Source organism: Camponotus vicinus, unplaced genomic scaffold (genome assembly GCF_025532165.1).
Source record: "Camponotus vicinus isolate PSW18456_S1 unplaced genomic scaffold, iyCamVici1.0 SCAF_5, whole genome shotgun sequence".
Lineage (NCBI taxonomy): Eukaryota > Metazoa > Arthropoda > Insecta > Hymenoptera > Formicidae > Camponotus > Camponotus vicinus.
In genome coordinates this window covers 14888186-14908093 of record NW_028141977.1, presented here as the reverse complement: position 1 = coordinate 14908093, position 19908 = coordinate 14888186, and the positions used below count along the sequence as shown (strand labels likewise).

At 31.9% G+C, this 19908-nt stretch overlaps 2 protein-coding genes and 1 long non-coding RNA gene across 8 annotated transcripts in view; 2 read left to right on the top strand and 1 right to left on the bottom strand.

Annotated features, from left to right (window-relative positions):
- Rdgb (retinal degeneration B) overlaps nt 1-19908 on the bottom strand; it is a 73690-nt gene that overhangs the window by 30774 nt on the left and 23008 nt on the right. Inside the window, exon 3 of one of the 2 annotated variants that reach the window (XM_083100426.1) lies at nt 5746-5999. The exons of the other annotated variant lie outside the window; for it this stretch is intronic. The gene's annotated coding sequence lies outside the window, so the exon portion shown is untranslated. The remainder of the gene's footprint in view (nt 1-5745; nt 6000-19908) is intronic. 2 annotated transcript variants of the gene reach the window in all.
- On the top strand, nt 2987-4098 carry LOC145972415 (uncharacterized). Its single transcript, XR_014439148.1, has 3 exons — nt 2987-3072; nt 3164-3267; nt 3984-4098. It is a non-coding gene; the product is annotated as an uncharacterized LOC145972415 (long non-coding RNA).
- The window catches only part of LOC145972133 (uncharacterized), a 33685-nt gene continuing 20795 nt past the window's right edge, over nt 7019-19908 (top strand). Inside the window, exon 1 of one of the 5 annotated variants that reach the window (XM_083100423.1) lies at nt 7019-7284. Coding sequence is in view for 2 of the 5 variants with exons in the window: in XM_083100420.1 (XP_082956546.1) it covers nt 15592-15746 (155 nt within the window). In the remaining 3 variants the exon portion in view is untranslated. Of the gene's footprint in view, nt 7285-7362; nt 7382-15576; nt 16208-16241; nt 16298-19908 lie in introns of those variants that run through there. The other 4 variants (XM_083100424.1, XM_083100420.1, XM_083100422.1 and 1 more) reach the window with 4 other exon arrangements.

The following is a 19908-nucleotide window of genomic DNA, read 5'->3' as shown; positions in this document are numbered from 1 at the left end:
AGCTGAAAGCTTCGTAAACAGTCGATCCTGTCACCTGCATATCGCAATTCTCGCGCGGAAGATATTTCCCCCTTGTGACCCGTTCCTCTCGGATCAAGTATTTTCTTGGAAAAGTCTCGCTAGCAAAGAATTCGTTTCTGCAAAACATATTTTTACTTGGATAACGTTAATAACGATAACAGTATGATTTATTATATTATTCATTCGAATTAGATCCAATTCGAGACAGACATGGAACGTACAACAATGTATTTGTAATTATATTTCTGGAGATGATTTTTCTTTAGCGGAAATGTGGAGATATCAATCATTTTCGAGTTATTAATGATTGAGAAAGAGAGATTTTTCATAAACTTTATAGACTCGAAAGATTAAACGAAACTATACTGTGGTATAAAATTCAGATGAAATTTACTCTCATAAAATTTTAATTTAAAGCTTAATCACCATGATAAACAATAGAAAAAAATTGCAAAAAAATTCCTAAAAAAAGTTAAACTAATTAAAGAATTTAGTATTAAAACGATATTTGTGGTAGATTTTAAAGATATTTTTAAATATAATATTTTAGACACACATAATATAATAGTATAATAAAAGGATAAGTAGTGTATAATAAAAGGAGACTTTATTCTATAAAAGATCAAAAGAACCTTAATCCTAATCGTAATATCCGGCGCCAAGAAGCACATTGTTTCACTCTTCTTCGCTTCTATAAAGAATTAAATGTATCAAGCGACTGAGAGAAAATTCGCGAGATACAAAGAAGCTGTGTTTTTCATTTTCGGACGGTATCTTTAATTAACGCTTCTCCCAAAGATGTTGCGAATATCTGTCTTTCCTTTTCGTCGACTAGACAACGGGATAGGAATTTCGGAATTCAATAGAATAGCTAGAAAGCACCGGGTAACTCTTGCTGCTTTAACATTTGACCTTTCGAGACACGAAGAAAAAGTGCAACTGTGTGTATGTGTGTGTATATGTGATCGAATATGTCGGGTTACGATATTAATGTAATAATTGCCCACGAAAATACCAAAAGGGCTCTGAACGCATCGATGACGGGATGGATCGTTAAGATTATTATTATTATTATTATTATTATTATTATTATTATTATTATTAATGCCAACAGACATGGAGAGACGTTTTTATCTCTGAATAAAATAAGAATCTAAGAATGATGTATTTATGTATTTATAAGAAAATAAGAATGATATATTTATGTATTTATACGACTGTTGGAAATGCATTATGCAATTTTTTATGCAAGATTCAAATATTTTCGGTCTCTCTCTGACGCCTTTATTAGCATCGACTATATATATATGGATTTACGATCAACGTTCGACTGAATTTTATTGTAAGCTTGATTTTCGAATGGAAATTTTTATCATGAATTATGCATTTCTGCGTAACGTTGACAGAAATGTCCGTCTCATCATCATCGTTTATCCATTTCATTGATAAATATAAATATAATCCTCCCCCCAACAAATGAATTTTTAGAGCGTACGATCGATTTGGAGAGCTCGCGTTTCAATATTTTCTAAAGAGATGTAAGCTTTTTCCAACTTGTTTTGGTTTCTCGCGAATAGTAGTAGAATTATCGTCCACGAACGAGCAAAAACAACGCCGTTGGATTCGCACGGGATTGCTTCCAGGGATACGCCAATGTGACTTGCGCGCTAACCTTTGACATTTCGAAAGGGCGGGTCGAAGTCTCCTTTCCACTCTCTGAGGATAGACACCCGTCCCCCGGTGACCCGGCATCCGACCGAAATGTGTACGGCGCATAAAAGATCCATGTTATAATTTACAAGTTACAAATGAGCTTCGATCTCGTCTTCGTAAAAACTTTATGTGCGAGACTTTGTTAATCCTATCTTTACTTCCTTCCTTCTGATTTCCTTTTTTTTTCGGAACTCGAGTGTAACGCGACCCCTGGGTATCTTCGTCGCACCGGACGTTTGTAGTATCCGTAATAAGTTTGTAGTATCCGTAAATAAAAAATGAATAAAGCGCAGAATAAATGTTTAAAATGTACACGTTCTGGTACGATCTGGTACACGTTACAAGCTCGCGAAAAATACACGTTCCTTTTATTCGTTAAACAACAATTCCAGAAAACGACTTGTATTGCCTAGTGTAATAAGAAAAATATGTTTTAACTAGAAATTTATATATTTTAATTTTGCATTAAATTCTTTCCCTGAAATTAGATATATAAAGAGTTTCGAGAATGGGAACAGCTGGTAAATAGAGTGACATTCTTTCTTTTATTGAAAACTGAAGGCATTTTTCCATTAAAATTTAATGATTATTATATTTTTTCCACAATTTAAAAAATTTTATCGCTAACTATTGCAACAAGAATGTTTCAAAAATTGAAATGGATTCTATTAATATAGAATCCATTTTTAATTATTAATTTTTGCTATTTATTTACATTTCTATAGTTTGATTTATAAAAATCGAATGTTTACTTGTCAGTTAATAAATTAAACAAAATATATTAAAGTATTATCTATATCTTAATTATTATTGTTGTTAAAAAAATTTAATATTTTTGCAAGAAAAGCGTGATATTAAATCATCAAATGTACACATTACAAATATGACATCCTGTATAGAAACAAAAGTAAATTGGCTAAATCGAAAACTATTGAGTGAATCATAAATTAATATAATCAACAACGCGCGGAATCAAGAGCTGCAAAAATCATAAGATTCTCCGAGACTGAATAGATCCTGAGAGTTTCTGTGAGATCGCAAAGTTGCTGACTTTAAAGATAGAAAAAAAATCGAACTGTAAATTTAAATAATTACAAAATCAAGTAAAAATCTGGAAAATGCAAAAATAAAAAATCTGTCAAAAATAAAAAAATCTTTTGGAATAATAAATGAAGAAACAAAAATCTGCGAAATTAAGATAATTTACAGAATAAGAGAACGCAAGATTCATTATCAATCCTAAATCTGTAGTATTTTATGTACTTATTTCCGTCACACGTTTAATTGTTTAATTGTCAAGTTTTCGCTTCGAAGGCGAATGAAAGCCACTATCGAAAGGTAAATCTCATTTCGCTTATCGCTTCATCTTGTATCGATCTCTAATTATCACCGACTGTAATTAGTAACGAACAGGTGCGGTTTATTATAGTTCATCGTTCACCTCAGCTTAATTGCACCGACACGCGAGACTCTGAGATCGCGATGTATGTACATGCGAAGCATACTTTTGCACCAACTACTATACACAAAACTGTAACTAGCTTGCTCTAACAATATAATTAGACAATCGGTATAATTAACATTTCTTTTTTTTCAAATTAGCGCTCTTTCTGTTAACATTCTGTTTTTCTATATGCATATTTTAAATTGTTCTGAACTAAAGATCTATGCGTGCGATTTTCTGATATAGAATATTAATATAGAATATGATTAATTATGTATCTTTATTTATTTTTTTCTCTTGAAATTAAAAAATAGAGCATATAAATATATTATAAGAAAAATTTTTGTTATATATGTTAAGATACATAAAATATCCCAAAACATGATCGAAAACATGTCCTTTTAATAATAGATTCTCTGCCTAATTTGAAGATGATTTGTCCTTATAAAAAATGTCAAAAAGATCATTTTTTACAAATTTTTAATTTTTTCCGCTATATATCCTTATAACTAAATTTCAGATTAAAATTCTATTAAAATAAATTCCATTCCATATTAATTGAAGAATAATGGCTCCATTAATCTTTTAACTTTAAAGTTTAATTTGTTCAAATCTTTTTTTTAATCGCTTATAACCCGGAAATTATTGACGCTTCGATATTTTTGCTTTTCCTCCAAACTAACCATAGAATCTGCTATTAAAAGGATGTCCGATAATTTTAAGATATATCATGTATAAAAATAGATAAGAAAATAAATCCCATTATTTTCTTTACCCTCCGAAAATCTTACATGTTTTTGCTAAGGAGCAGCTTTCATTCGGAAAATTGGGACGAGCCTATACAAACTTAATCGATTTTCCAAATGTTTGACGTCACTCATGACGTCTCTTAAAGAGAGATAGAAAGAGAGAGAGAGAAGTTCGTTGTCGTTCAACTGAAGTGATGTCAACATTGTGATGTTTTTTATTCTCGCCAACGTCAGTAACAGGAAAACAATAATGAGATATACACAAATGCAGTTATATATTTATATGAATACTATGAATATGACATTTTCTACAAAAAGGATTATTAATCGTAAATGTTAAAATGTTCGTTCGAAAGCAAAAAGAGAGACACGCGCTATGAACAATATTTATTTTCAAAATAATAGCAAAGTGGATTAAACATCCGATAAAAACAATATTCTTCAAGTAAATCGTTCAAATTTTAAAAATAAAATCAAAAATTGCAATTAACAAATAAAAATACATGAATCTGTAATTTCTATGCTTGATTTATATATATTGTAACAATTATATAATCCGTCCTTGTAATAAAATTATTCTTTCTATAATAGTTCTGTAAATTGCATTAAATAAATGTCTTCATTAGATATTCAATAATTAATTATTATTAATAATTAAAAATATCAATATAATATTACACGATATTTAATTATAATATCAAATGAATATGAATAACTTATATAATGTTAAAAGCATGTGAATAATTTGTATGAATATATAAAATAACGCATAATTATTTGCTGATTATGTAAAACAAAATATTATTTAAGTAATCAATTTTAAAAACAGTTTAACCACAAAAATTTTGTCTAGATTTTCTTATTCAAAAATTTTTTAATGGGTTTGAAAAAAAATTAATATTGTCAAATAAATAGTTTATAGATTTAAGAATTGAAAACTATCGACTTTCAATATTACAACTATTATTATTAGATAATTATTTATAATATATTTAATTATAGAATAATTAAAATCAAAGATCTATGCTCTTTAAAAAATATGTAAATATATAAGTCAGCAAATCCTATAGAATTCACGAATTCAAATCGCTATAAATTGTAATCTCTTAGGAAATATGATTATAAATCAACATTATCTTATGTGAATAATTGTCTTATTTAAATGTATTTTATAAATTGTGAGCAAATTACTCTTTTTCGCTTATTTAAAATTCTATTTCAAGTATTGTAATATAAAATATTCATTACATACAAGCAAATTTTCAAATAATTGGAAAAATTTTTGTTAAATCTGCTGATTTGCAGAACATGATATTAACTTAATTGACGTATACCATTATGTATTAAACTTGTATTTAAGATCTCAAACATTTCAAAATCCTCAAATAACTAATATTAACTATAAAAAATTCTTTTATCTTATTAATTATCCTACTCTGTCAATAATATTATGAACAGCTGTTTTTTATAGTTTTATGATATTATTAAATATCATGAGGTTGTCGAGAGAAAAAAAAAATATAAAAAATAACAATTATAGCGTGATCGAAATTCCTGCATTAGTATAAAAAGTATCACTTTCCAAATTTCTTCATCACCTTCTCTCAACATTTCATCCCTGTTCCCTTCACTTTATTCCCCTTATTAGTGTTTTCGTGTATTACTTCCTACATCATCATCGAACGCATCGAATCAACACGGAGAACATGGATCACCAAATTGCTCGGTTCGCGCCGTATCTGATCTGACGATTTCCTGTCACTCACGTTAGGAAAGTACGCAGTTGATTTATCGAAACACGATCGATCGACAACTTACCGATTCGCCAATTGGGCTCTCAAGTGGCTCGAGCACTCCTCGGGAACTCGCGAGACTTAAACGATCACACACGACGATGATCGTCCGTCCGCAGGGTGTTCCCCGGCATCTTTACGCGACGACTCCTCGGGTCTCGGGTTCCGTTAAGGCGAGCCACGACGTCATCTCGGTTGATAAGGCAGCTCCTCCGGCGCGTGCGCCGTTGTGATTAGGAACGCATTGCTGTACCTAGCGCCTGTTCCCATAATTTGCATCTAAAAAATCATGTCCAAGATTTCTTTCAATTCCATGGCATTTTTTAATTTTCGAAGATCTTGCGATCTTTATTTTTGTGATTTTACTTCCGCCCCATTTCACATCTTTATCAATGTTAATTTCTCTCAAATTTTTCAAAATTACATATTTTTATGTACGCACGATTTTATGTACATGTGTGGATATATTTTCTAGTAATGGGATAAATTATAAATTTCTTGACAAATTTGGGAATTAATTATACACTTTACTTTTTTCCAATTTTACGATACTCAGCAGATATTTAAAAATCACTCTTCAAAACTGAGATTTTGTAATAAAAAGATGTAGAATTATATATTAATATATGTGCATATAATAGCGCGTTTTCATAACGCAGATGTTCGTGGACAACTTGGGCGATTGAACGACCAATGATGATTCAGTGCGTACGCGAATCGCTCGAAAGACTATTTCATTGAAAAGATATGGCGATTCTTCAATCTAAAAGCGAAGGAATGCAAAATGTGAAATATACAAGGCACTTTATCGGAGCAAATATTCTCGGAATAATTCATAAAAATTTATTTCGTTGTATCTTACTCGTAAGAACACATGATAGATTTTCTTCTTTTTCTCAGATTTATACTCAATAGATTCATATTTATATTTATATTCCTTTTATATTTCGATCGTCCACGAATTTAATTGACTTTAATTTTGGAAAATTTCTGCGAAAAATAAAATTGTATTTATTTAGTTTGTAACTTAAATGTAATCAATTTCGTGACATTTTTATCGAGGAACGATCCAATTTAAATTAATTAGGAAACACTCAGAGATCCGAAATATCTCTTGATTGACTAGAAACATAATTACATTGCAATATAATAACAAGCTTATGTGTGTAAAAAGGAGGGAGAAAATTAAGACGGAAAAGAAGAATGCACTCAAGATTCTCAAGACCGTCTTCGCATGATTCTAGTTACGTTACTGATCGTCGTCTGTGGTCTCGTAATACGTCGTCATAGTGAAAATCCGCCAGTTACGACGAGGTGATACGGAGAAGCGCACGTCACGTTCCTCGGTGATACAACGAGCCGGTACGAGGGCACCCTCGATCCGAAGCAGCGAAAGAAAGCGACCGGAAGGAGATAACGAGCGTCTCACGGGAAGAACTCCTGGCCGATTCCTGGCCGCTTTCCGGCGCGCGAACAATCGCCGACAACCGGAGCGGAATCCAAGCGCGGCGCAGCGCGCGGAGGCAGGACGGAGCACGCTCCTAATCGATCCTCGACAACGCAGGTAAATCCCGGGACGTCCTTATTCTCGTGACGCGAGCGAATCGCTCATACTTCGACTCGAAAAGAACGAAATCGCCGGGAAGAGATTGCGGAAAGAGGTAAGAAATTTGGGAGGAGGAGGAACGCAGATTGCTTTCCAGGACTTTTTGCGAGTCAATCTCCTTACGAAGGAAAATATTATGCCATAAACAAATTTTATCCTCATGCTTGTAATAGGATACACAAGATAGATTGTGATATTCTGATATGTACTCGAACCGGAACCTGATAAATGATTCAGAAAGATATACTTGAAAGGCAAATGACAATGGTTTGGAAGTATAGCCTCGAAGGTTCTTTGAATCGATTTCTATGGATATAACAGAAAAATTTGATGAGTCTCTATCAATGAATTTTCTCTTACAATAGACAGGTTTATCCGACAATATTTCGGCATCCATGACCCAGGCAGGTAAAGCGAAGGGATGCGAAATATGCAGGTAAAGCCTGACCTTTGCCTGACGTTTGATATATGGATGGTAATTTCCTACACATTCGTATCGTCATTAAAGATTAATCTATCGTATCGTCATTAAAGATTAATCTTTCAAGAGACTAGATAAGCATAAAATGTCATTTATGAATTTCCAATTGTAACAAAGAAAAGAATTTTCTTTAATATATGAAAATGTTGTATAGATAAAAAATATTTATTGTTAATAATAAATATTAATTATGATTTTGTAATCATGTTAATTAAAAAAAACAAAAACCTAATAGATCAGAGAATAATTTTTCCAATTTTTTAAATTGTCTCTTCATACAATACTTTCAACATAAAATATGAAAAATAAAAATTGAAAAATCATATATCGTATATCTTTTACACAATTTATCTTCATTAATAATATAAATCAACTTAATCTTTAATTATTACTGAGAAAAAATACACGTATCAAGATAAATAATTTATCTATATATTAAAGAGATATATAAAAGAGATTTTATAAGACCAACAACCGCGAATTATCTACATTCACACAAAGAATAAATTTTCATTCCAAGAATGAATGAAACGCAGTTGAATACAAGTTCTATCAACTTTACCGATAAATTATACGAGGAGAAGGGATTATCAAATCGTCCCAGAGATTGCATCCCTGCCAGCTCATTTGTGTACAGTTAAAGATAAGAATTATCCGAATAGAAAAAAATTCAACTAGCTTTTTTACCATTTTGAATTTACTCAACAGTAAACTGAAAGTTTACGACAAGTTAAAAACTTCTGTTTAGATAAACTGGAAACATTAGATGACTAGCTATTATAATTTTATTTGATAATAAATGATGCTGTTATAAAAAAGCATTTTCAAAATTAGCTGGAAATTAGTCCGGTAAATGATAACTAGTTTATGCCTAGTTGGAGTTATTGTAGTCATTATTTCCAGACCAATAACTGACCGAAAATTAGGAAAGACAAATTCAATAAATGTAATAAAATATCCTACGTCAAAACTTATTATATTGTGGCTATTGTTTCCTGATCGAGAAATAGCTATGAACTAATAAAGATAAATTGTATAACTAATATATACTTAATATTATGTGTACTAGTCTATGTATATAAAACACAAAAACGCGATCGTGGCAGTTATTTTTTAGACACGATTAATTATAATAATTAAATCAAGTTAGTAAAAAGGTCGATCATTTTTTAGTGGCTTGACAAAAGTTTTATTCAACTATTCAACTATTCAACTATTTTTTTATCTTTATGTTTATTCTATAATTATTATAATTCTTAATAATTCATAATAATTAATTAAATACGAAATATAAAAATAAAAAAAGAAAAGTTGAATTAAATTATTGTCAAGCAATTTTTTCCAGTCAAATGTTTACTAATTCAGTTGAGACTCTTTAATTAGTTTTTAAATTATGGTCGATATTATATCTTCGTGCTTTGACCACACGTATGTTTGTCACGAACAAGAAGTTGAAGTTCTCTCTCGATTGGACACGGGCCAGTTCATCGGCCGACTTGCTCGCTTTATTCCGTAATATCGATTCGTGCTTCATTCCGAGCAATATCGTTCGCTCTCCTTTAAGTCTTACCGACCCGGTAGCAAGTTGCACGAACCGGCCGCGTGTCTAGCCACATGAAAATTTTATTAATAGCGGTATGTGCATTTTAATAAGATTATATCATTTCTCAGCGTCTCTAGCAGCGAGCCCAGAAACACGCCATGAGCCACAGAATGGGAAGAAAAAAAATAAGAAACGCGAAATGTATAAAATAATAATCTTGTTCGCGATTTTAAAAGAATATACTTGACGTTTTCAACAACGATTTCGGACGATATTTATATTCTCGCGTAGTACAACGTAAATAAACGTGAATTTTGACTCTCAAGTTTATAAAACTTAAATCTTTTCTTAATTCTATCTTTTTTCGAGGACATTTTATATTTCGACGCATCACAAGTCGTGTTCAGTTCACAATCCTCGACAGGATCACTAATTAATACGGCACATTAAGAGACTTTTTTAGACGCGTTTTTCAGTTCTCGCACATTAACATAATTACGTAATAAAGATACTGATAATTATATCAAAGAATGCTAGCACGAAAATAGGCATAACAGCGAAATCGAGCGAAACCGTCGACGATATTATTGATCATCTCGCAGAAACGTTTCGCTACGAGAGCGCAATAATAATTCGTAAACCTTTAACAATGCGATTAATTAGCGGAATATCAGAGTTTATTGTGCTATAATATGGTTATCCGAGCCTACCTATCTGTTTCCGGTGTCCGATATCAAAAGAGGAATGCTTAATGAAGTAGTTATTGTTGCGCCTGACAAACCTGACTTACCCATAAATAAATAATAAGAGATATTGATTGTTGCCTTTTTCAATTTATATTTATGTCGAATTAATGTTAAGTCATTTTAATAACGAAGAAGAGAAACTGTTGGATAATCTATCATTTTTCATATTTTTTTAGTCTTGAATCTAACAATTTTTTCTCTTTACATTGTTAACATATCATCTATTGTGTGCAATCGCATCACGCACAATATTATTTCGATAATTTCAAATACCTGGGAAAAAAGTTTATCTAATTTATATAATTGTGTAGATATAATTACATCTAAATATAAATTATGTATAATAAAATCTATTTAATACTATTATTTACATATAATTATATCAAAATATTGATAACACCATCGAATTATGCAAAAATATCGAGTATACTCGAAAAAATCTAATATAATTCTGCAAAATTCGATATGAAGTTGATTTAAAAATATCTTGATATAATAACATATAAATGATAATATAAATAAATCTTATTATATGTAATTATATATAAAATTTTTTTCCCAAATATAAATATATATAATTTTATATCGAAAAATTATATTAATTGTTTAATCAATTTTTATTAATGTAATTTTTTTACTTTTTCTCTGTTTCTTTCACAGATGAAATTATTATCTTTCTTGATTGCTCGAAATCTTACAATTAGTACTTCATTCCTTGACCCTTCAAGAAGCGTGAATCGTCTTTGTATCAAAATGTATTTTTTCAATTATCTCGAAAAATTGATATTCTCTATATATCCTATATATTTCTATATTTATTCTATATTTATCTGTATTTGCGGCCGATAAAGACCCGTCGCAAGAAAACGAATCAATATTCGATGGACGGCGATTTGACGCAGGATTCTTTATCAAGTGTGCGAAATTTATACATCGAGCGAATCATGCGACCACCGTATGTTTCTGTTCCCGATAACGGAAATGCGAAGACACGCACAGTGGTGGCCGTGATAACAAGCGCGAATCGCGACGCGATCTTAACTCGCGCGATAACGCGCGAAATCCTTCTTCTCACTCTCTCTCAGAGACTCCGCCAATTGATGTCCAAGACGTTGCCGACCTTGGCAATATGATAATGACTCCTCGCGCCGCTCCTCGACGCCACGCGAGATAACTCGAAGAATGTTTGAGGCTCGATTGATCGCCAACGCGCGGAAGTTGACTCTTTCCCCTCGCATTCTCTCGCTCGGAGAATGATGCATTCTATCTGTTTTCGTTTATTTTTCATCCGCTCGTAATATCATTTACGTATAAAGAAGCGATTAAAATGTGCTTCGCTTTCATTTCTCTCGTTCACGGTCATCTTTAGTAAAATAGAGAGCAAAGAGCTCTTTGGCACCTCGGGATAAAAAAGCCCCCGCAAAGTACTGGGTTGCGTAAATCCTATTACCATACGCATCATTTCGTATTGCACAATCTTACGAGACAAAATGACACGCAACTTTTGTGTTTAATTGTAAGATTGGCATTGACGTCACAAATACAATTTCATCCATAGGGTTCTTCGCGCGCTAACGAGTCAATTATCTGGAGACTTCGCGGGGGGACTTTTGTAAAGCCGAAGAGATTTCAATCTTTTTCTTTTTCGTAGAAACAATAACAGAATAATAACTTTAAAAAGTAATTTTAAAAATTTATATATCGGCGCATAATTTTGTTTTTTTAAATTGTAACTGTTGCTTAAATAATAAACTTCAATACATTTTCTTCTTGTATGACCTTTATAACATCAATTTCATCTTATCTGTTTAATTATTTTCTATATGAAAACATCGTTGATAGCAATTAAATTCCCATTTTTTAGCTTAAAACTTTTCTATCATCAAGAAATAATAAAATTTTCGTGTTTTTTTTATATAACAATTTTTATATAACAATTTTTATATAAAACACTATTATTTTTCTACATTATTCTATGCATTGAAATATACCATGTATAAAAATGTGCCATTAATTAAATGAGATTAAAAATCAGTGATAAAATTAATTAATAGAAGAGATAAAAATTAACTGATAGAAGAGATAAAACATAACTGATAAAAGAGATTAAAAGTAAAAAATTTTAAAAATACAAATTCATATAATTAAACTTCATAGGTTTCATAATTCTTTAATGACAGTATCAGAACGAAGTATCTCAAATATCTTGACCATGATTTTCAATATTTTGAACAGGAGCAAGGCGACTCGGATCTATCATTTATCTGATCTTGTCGACAATAAATTCGCTAAAAACACGTAGATGCTAGACATTTTTTCGCAAGACATTCCATGTATCCATCTAAAGGTTGTGTATTTTTCTTTCCTACTATATTTCTCTTCTATGCAAAGTAGTCAACACTACTTTATATCACGATTTATTCTCATTTCGAAAAAAATTGATAGCACGTGCCGCATTTTTGAGGCACGTGATATCTATGCAGTTTTTTCCATTATGTGCGCGCAATAATTCTAAATATAGAATAATCACGAATTTTTTAACTATTCGTTATCTAATGATGCGCTTACGCTTATAAGTCTTACTTAGTCGTTCGATAACTTATATTTTTCCTTTTTTTTCTATCGCAAATATTATCATGCCAGTTACGCAGTGAAATCTAACGATCTATCGCGTTCTCGTTTCCCCCTTCTCTCTCTTTCGCTTCGTTTCTGCGATTCTTCATCCTTGTCTGTGTTAATCACATTATCGATCCCGCGTGAAGTTCACGTATATATCTTGCGTCAAACCGCATGATGAAGCTGATTGTATGCTTCGAATAGCATGCGACGATATTCGACAGACGTTATCTCTAAAAAATGAAAATTAATCCTGCCAATATCAAAGTTCCATTATCAGAGAAAAAAATGAATTATGTACTGAGCAATTTAACAAGATTTTAAAAAATTAATTATTTACCGAGATAATTTAATAAATCAAAAGTTGGTAGAAGATAACACGAGGTAAATCAATTTATACAAGATGTCTCGAGAAATTATCGTAGGCAAGTCATTATTATCGCATGTACATTTAGGACACACATTGCACATATACTATAATAAATGCACTTGCATTTTGATACGTGATAGGCAGCCGAGATTACTTCGAATATAATCTCTCTCTGTGAGCGAAATATAATCCTTTCATAATAACAGATAGTTTTTCTTGATAGCTGTATGATTCTTAAACAGGTTTAATTACACTGTGGCAACATCGCAGGATAAACGACGTCCGATATAGTCATCGAATAATCACAAATTGATTTAATAATGTCTGTTAATAATATCCCTATTAATATTATTATCGCCAACATGATTATATTTTTTTCATCAATAAACACAATAATTTATCGCAGCTTTTTAACATATTTATGACAGGTTCGGAATTATTTGCGGTATTCCTGGTTTACGTATTTTAATAGTTGAATATTTATTTTATATGCTATATGTTTAATGATAGACGCATAATTTGATATTATGGGGCTGATATTCTTTTTAATTAAAAATAAAATAACTTTTAGAACGTCATAATATTTTTCAAGTTTTAATATTAAATATCTTGGTGTCAAATTATTTCATGTCAAATTTGTCAAAGTTTACACATCAGTTGACGAACATTTATCATTTCTCGAAATTTACATCATCAATCTTTTATTTAACTAACAATGGTATAAAATCTACTGCTTCGAAAATAATTTTTGAAATCTTGTAATAAACGCCAATATTTACCAAACGTTATAAATAAATCCACATAGAAGTCCCCTTTTTACTTGGACTGGATATTCTTTTTATCGCAATTTTATCGCGAGATATATGTATAATCTGAAAAATTCAAATTTTTTCACGATACGCGAGATTAACACCACTCGTCAAACGAGTGCAAGATTCTCAAAGGAGTGATATTTCGCAATTCATGCAATTTTGTTGACAGAACGGAAAACCGCAAAGACAGCATACAATTACGACAACGACGATGGGGAGGGAGGAGGAAGAACTTTGACAGTTCTCGATATTGTTCCAAGTAGCGATACGTGTCTAAACTCTCAATAATATAAGTTAACTTCAATATAAATTTATTACATACCCTGTTGCGCTAAATTAGCATACGAAAGCCTTGAAATAATTCTGAATAAACGCGTCGCATTCATCGATAAGACTGTTTAAAGTCTCATGAAGAATTTATACAAGTCTTATTTATCTTTGATTTTGCAAAATGTAACAGCTGCGTCAGATGCTAATTATCAAAGTTATTGAGCATTACGTATCTTTTTTCTTTCATTACCTATATACATCGGCATCTATGCTATGTTCATTGGAATTTATCGATCAAATGCTCACAGTACAAAACGTTACATAACTCTCGATACATGTACATTATCCATACACGGATTATCAAATTTCCCTATGTCCTGAATTGACGACTGGAAATAAATAACATTGTGCAAATTGTGGATTATTAAATTATCATTGGAAAATTTTGTAATTATGTATTATGAATATTATTCTTAAATTATATTATATTATAAAATTATTATTAAATTATATTATATTATATAAACTCTGTCAAGAATAAGAGGCTATATCGTTGTGTTAAAAATATAGAGGACATTCACACACACACACACGTCTGGCTAAAGATGTCAAGTATCGCGCTTCATTGTGATAAATATAAACAAAACACACAATGTGTTTCAAAATAAACCGAAATCTCGAAACGACAAATCAAAAAAATAAATTAATCATATTTCAAATATAATGTGATATTTATTCCGAAGCCACTTCTAGCCAGTTCTAGAAAGGAACATAATTAATATGTATATATTTCAAACTTCATTAATGTTAATGATTATGTACACGAGATCAAATTCTTCAAATATTTGCAAGAGAGAAAAAAACGAAAATTGCTTCAAGCCCGAATCGTTTCAAAACATTTCGCGTTTGTTTTAAAAATATTTGCCTCGAAACTCGAAGCGAAACATGCCTGAAAAAATGTAAAAACTAGAATGAAAAATGTGAAGCTTTAAAAATAAATTTAATAAGCTCCGATTAATGTGATTAGTGCTATTCGTCGCGAGTTTTGTAACGTTTAGTCACATTAGTTGTACATCGTATACGAAGAAGCATATCCGTAATGAATCGCTCGAAATTATGCGCAATATATTTTACAGCTAAATACTCCGAAGAATAATAAAGTCGCTTAAGAAAAAAAAAAAAAAAAAGAGAGGGAGGGCAAAACATCTTCACGCAAGAGACGTTTGCGCTTTGCAAAAAGGTGCTTCGTTTGCGATTCGTATCGCGACTCGGGCGCTTCGACTTCGTCGAGACGCCTCGGAACGCGATGCAGCAGGGGCGAGGGGTCGGGGGAGGCAAGCGCCGCATTAAACTCGTGAATCCGGGGAGGGAGAAGGTCGTAGAGGGGGAAGGTAGGGAAGGGAGAGACGGCGCGCGTCGATGATGGAATGAGACAAAGACGTCATGCGTGGAGAGGGGGAGACGAGCCGCGTCTGGGCAGGAGGGAGACGAAGGGCGGGAGGCGTGGAGAAGCTTTTCGGTTTTTAGCCGACATCCGAGCGCCCGCCGTCTCAGTTCCTGTTCGACTCCTGGTGGTTTCTGCGTATGTTGGACTTTTTTCTTACTCTTGCCGAATATCAAATCGAGACTATATCCGAGAGGCGATAGAGAGAAGTCGTTAGTCGCAGGACTCGAAACCCGACCCTTCTCCCGTTACCGGTCTTCCTCAGGCAGGTTCGGGACGAGTTTCTTGTACGATCGTTAATGAAAAACGACGATCGAAATCGAATTAAATTTATTCTCCGTTCAGAAATTGAATTGTCGAGTGCGTCGAGGTATCGCAGAGGATACTGTGTATATCGTTGTGAAACATTTGGCTCGTTTTTTATACGAGTGTAAACGAAAGTAGGCGCCGATAACATTGCCGATTGACGATTGATCGATAATTGACTAAATTGACGACGATTGATCAACGTGCGGGAAACGGTCTCCTCTGGAAATAGTGCTAATTGGCCATAAGGAGGACACGTGCAGTTTTTGGAACAACCTACCGATACGATTACGGTAAGACGAGCTTGCACGCCACGTCGACTGCGAAGAAAATGCGTATCGTATGCGTGTGCGATATGAACCGTCCAAGTTCGTCAAAACAAAGTAATTTTTTTTTAAGGTCGGGGAGTGGGAGATGTCTTATGGAGAATTGATTAAATCGGAATATGATTGTTTTTAAATTTTCAAGGGCATTTTATGATTATGAATTTATTAGACAAATAAGATCTTCGAAATAGGAAAAATACTCGTTTATTTTTTAAGAAAGATTTATCAAAAGTCGAAGAGAGAGAGAGAGAGAGAGAGAGAGAGAGAAAATACGCGCTAACATGATTCAAAATATTATGAATTTGTGATTTTATTTTTTTAAATAAAAGTACTGAAATATAAATATATATAACTTTATATTTATATGTTCCTCAAAAAAAAAAGCGTAAGAAATTTAAAATATAAATACAATTTGCATAAGATCAAATACATAAATTGTACGTGAATCAAGAATAGTAAATAAATATATTCTTATTATTAGTTATTTTTACAATAATATTAAAAATGTTGAAAATAATATTCAATACGTAAAAAGAATTTTTATTTAAAATCTTTTGAAGCAGCTACGAAAAAATTTTAGTTTGCCGTTGAGAAAATTTCTCGTGGAAAACACGCTGAAAGAATTTAAAAAAAAAATTGATTCTCCAAAAATACATTTCGAATTTGTATACGATAAATTGGAATGATATATATTTTTCAGAGACACCCTGTACACACAGACGCGCTGTTCGCCAAGTGTTCAATGCTCTCATAAGTATCTGTATAAATCCAGTCCTGACGTATAACGTTCTTCCCCACACGTGTAGACTTTTTTTTTTCTTTACTTCTCTCTTTTATGCCACTTCGAAGCGAGGAACGAGTCGCAGAACGAGAATGAACAGGTTAAAATACGAGGGACATGTTATACACATGCATTCTTATGCATTTTAAGAAATCGTTTTTACTACTGTGACAAAATATGCAAAAGTAAATTGTATTTTTTTCTTCCTTTTTTCAATTGCAAATTCTCAGATGATATAATACAATAAGTAAATATTTTTCTCCAGAAAGTAATTCTCAGAGAATCGTTTTCATTGATAAGCTCTTTCTGAAAAAATATTGATTTTTTCTCTTCATAAAAAAACTCACGCACATTTTAAATAATTTCGAGATAAAAAGAATTTAATTACGCGTCATTTAAAACCTGCTCCGATTAATTCACAACTTTCTTGTTTTGCTACAACTGCAATTATGATAATTTAAAGATGTTACGGAATGCTTTTCGTAATTACGACTTTAAATTTATCGAGAAATCCATGCCTGAAGGCGCGAAGCGGACTATTTTCGTTGCTACAATATGTCCGGTATTTCTACGCAGCGAATAAATGCAATGCAAAAGCGATTATATTTTTCTCGCATGCGTATGTGTGTCTATTCCAGTTTGCAACTGTGACGTAATTCCAATGATAGCGCGAATACGCGAAAATACGTTTTCTCCGGTCTCGAAATGGCCGGAATAGCTCGAGGATAATTTTGGAACATCGCACCCTCCCATCATGGATTCCTTATCCTGACTAGCTCACACACAAACTAGAGGGAACAGGTTTTAGATTCACGACCTATTCAGGCCCTAAGATTTACGATCTATATTTCACATATACAATTATTACTTGTATTAATAGCGATATAATTAATTATAATCGAAATAATTAAGCGTAATGAGTTTTTGCCAAGGAAACATTTTACAGCAATCTATCAAAGAATGATAATTCTAGTTTTCAGACTTCATTAACGTCGCCCATAATAATGTTATCACGTGTTTGACATACATTTATATGAACATTTGCGAGATAAAGAGAATCTGCACTTTTCATTATCTTACTACTATGTCTTAATCCCGGAAAGAGATAATATGGTAATAATATTTTTATTTGTACACCTGACACGAGCATGTCGAGAGAGCGTGATATATATATTTTGATGTTATTTTCTATATTTGAGGTATGCCGAAAATAAATGTTTAATGGTACTGCCTGTCTAGATATTGATTTTCAAAATTTTTGGCAAGTTTCCAAGCTTTCTGGCCCCCTCCTCCTCGATTTGCCTATATCCTGGTATCGATCTTCGGGAAGCCTTCAGCATCCTTCCGAGCCGCCACATACCGTTATAGCTTTCATACGACACACCCTATATATCGTATCGATCGTTTCCTCCACTTCTTCCTATCGCACGTGAGTATCACTCGCGACAGAGGTGGTCAATCCTTACGAGGTTTTTCGCGGATTCATCGGCACGCAAATTCTTTAACATCTGATTTTCCTTCCAACATTAGCATTGTACGCGACTTTCGTTGTTAAAAACATCGTAAATTGCGCGGAATCGAACGAGCACGTATTTACGGATTCCGTTGAACAGAGAAATAATAGTGCCAACTTTTAATTGATTATATTTATGTTTAATGTAATTGCGAAATTATCTACATTAATTATACTCTTCTATTTTTTTTTTTCAGATTCAAATATTGGGCGTTTTTCAGCAAGCGACACAGGACACAGTGTAACACAGTGAATCATTTCATCTTTGTTTACATTCGGCAAACAAGGATGAAGTGATACACTGTGTCCTTTGTGTCGTTTGCTGAAAAACGTCCATTATAACCACTACAAATCGCTACGATCGCTTATTATTAAGAGTTGACGGTGAAAAATAAATTAAATAAAATGTTTATACAACCAATTTAATCCCAATAATTGAAATATTAATGTCGTAAATATTAATCTCGAATCGAAAACTGTTTTTAACATTTTTATATGCAGAAAGATAATTTTGAAGACTTAGGAGAAGTATGTTTTTGTATTATCTAAAAACAAAAATATCATTTAACGACGCATTTTATCATTCTTGATTTCTAAATTATCTCGATTTCTTTTTGCGTGTTAATTTCAATTACTGTCGACTTAATTATTATATCTTTTAATCGATTCGATAAGATTCATACGATAATCGAGTATGTCATGGTGTTTTTCCAGAATGAAAACTCGAAGGTCAGTAAAATCAAACAAATTTTCTTCTAATAATCGAATTACAATAAATGAAATCAACACTTTTTTCTCAGTGAAAAATTGTGCACGAGTACAAATGTTTAGACATTGATTATTGAATTTTTAATTCTCACCATCTATTATAACGATTCTTGAAAGATTCCGTGTAAACTAAAACAAAATATCGGGAAAAAATTAGAAAAAAAAAGAGGAGACGTGTCTCTCGAAAAGACAAATATTTATAAATTCCACTTTGAACAGTCTATGATTCACGTTAAAGATTAAGTTCTGTTTATAATTATATAAAGTATTCCACAATCGTCGAGTGATCCATTACATAATAACAGATCCATAACAAAAATATCGCGGTACAAATCTAAATTAACGATGGAAAAAGAACAAACTAAACTAAACTTTGTAGAAAGTTAAAAATAAATTTAATTTAATTTTTTCGTCAGAGAAGGAATCTATTTTTAAAAAGATGATTTTCAAATGCTTTGTTACTTTCTTAAATTTAATTAATTTTATAAATAAAAATTATCACGAATAAAATTATCTAAAGCAGATAAAGGAAGAAGAACATGAAGAACGCTATCAAAATGCGGTTGGCTACCTCTATCGATCTGTTACATGCTCGGTACATCGGAT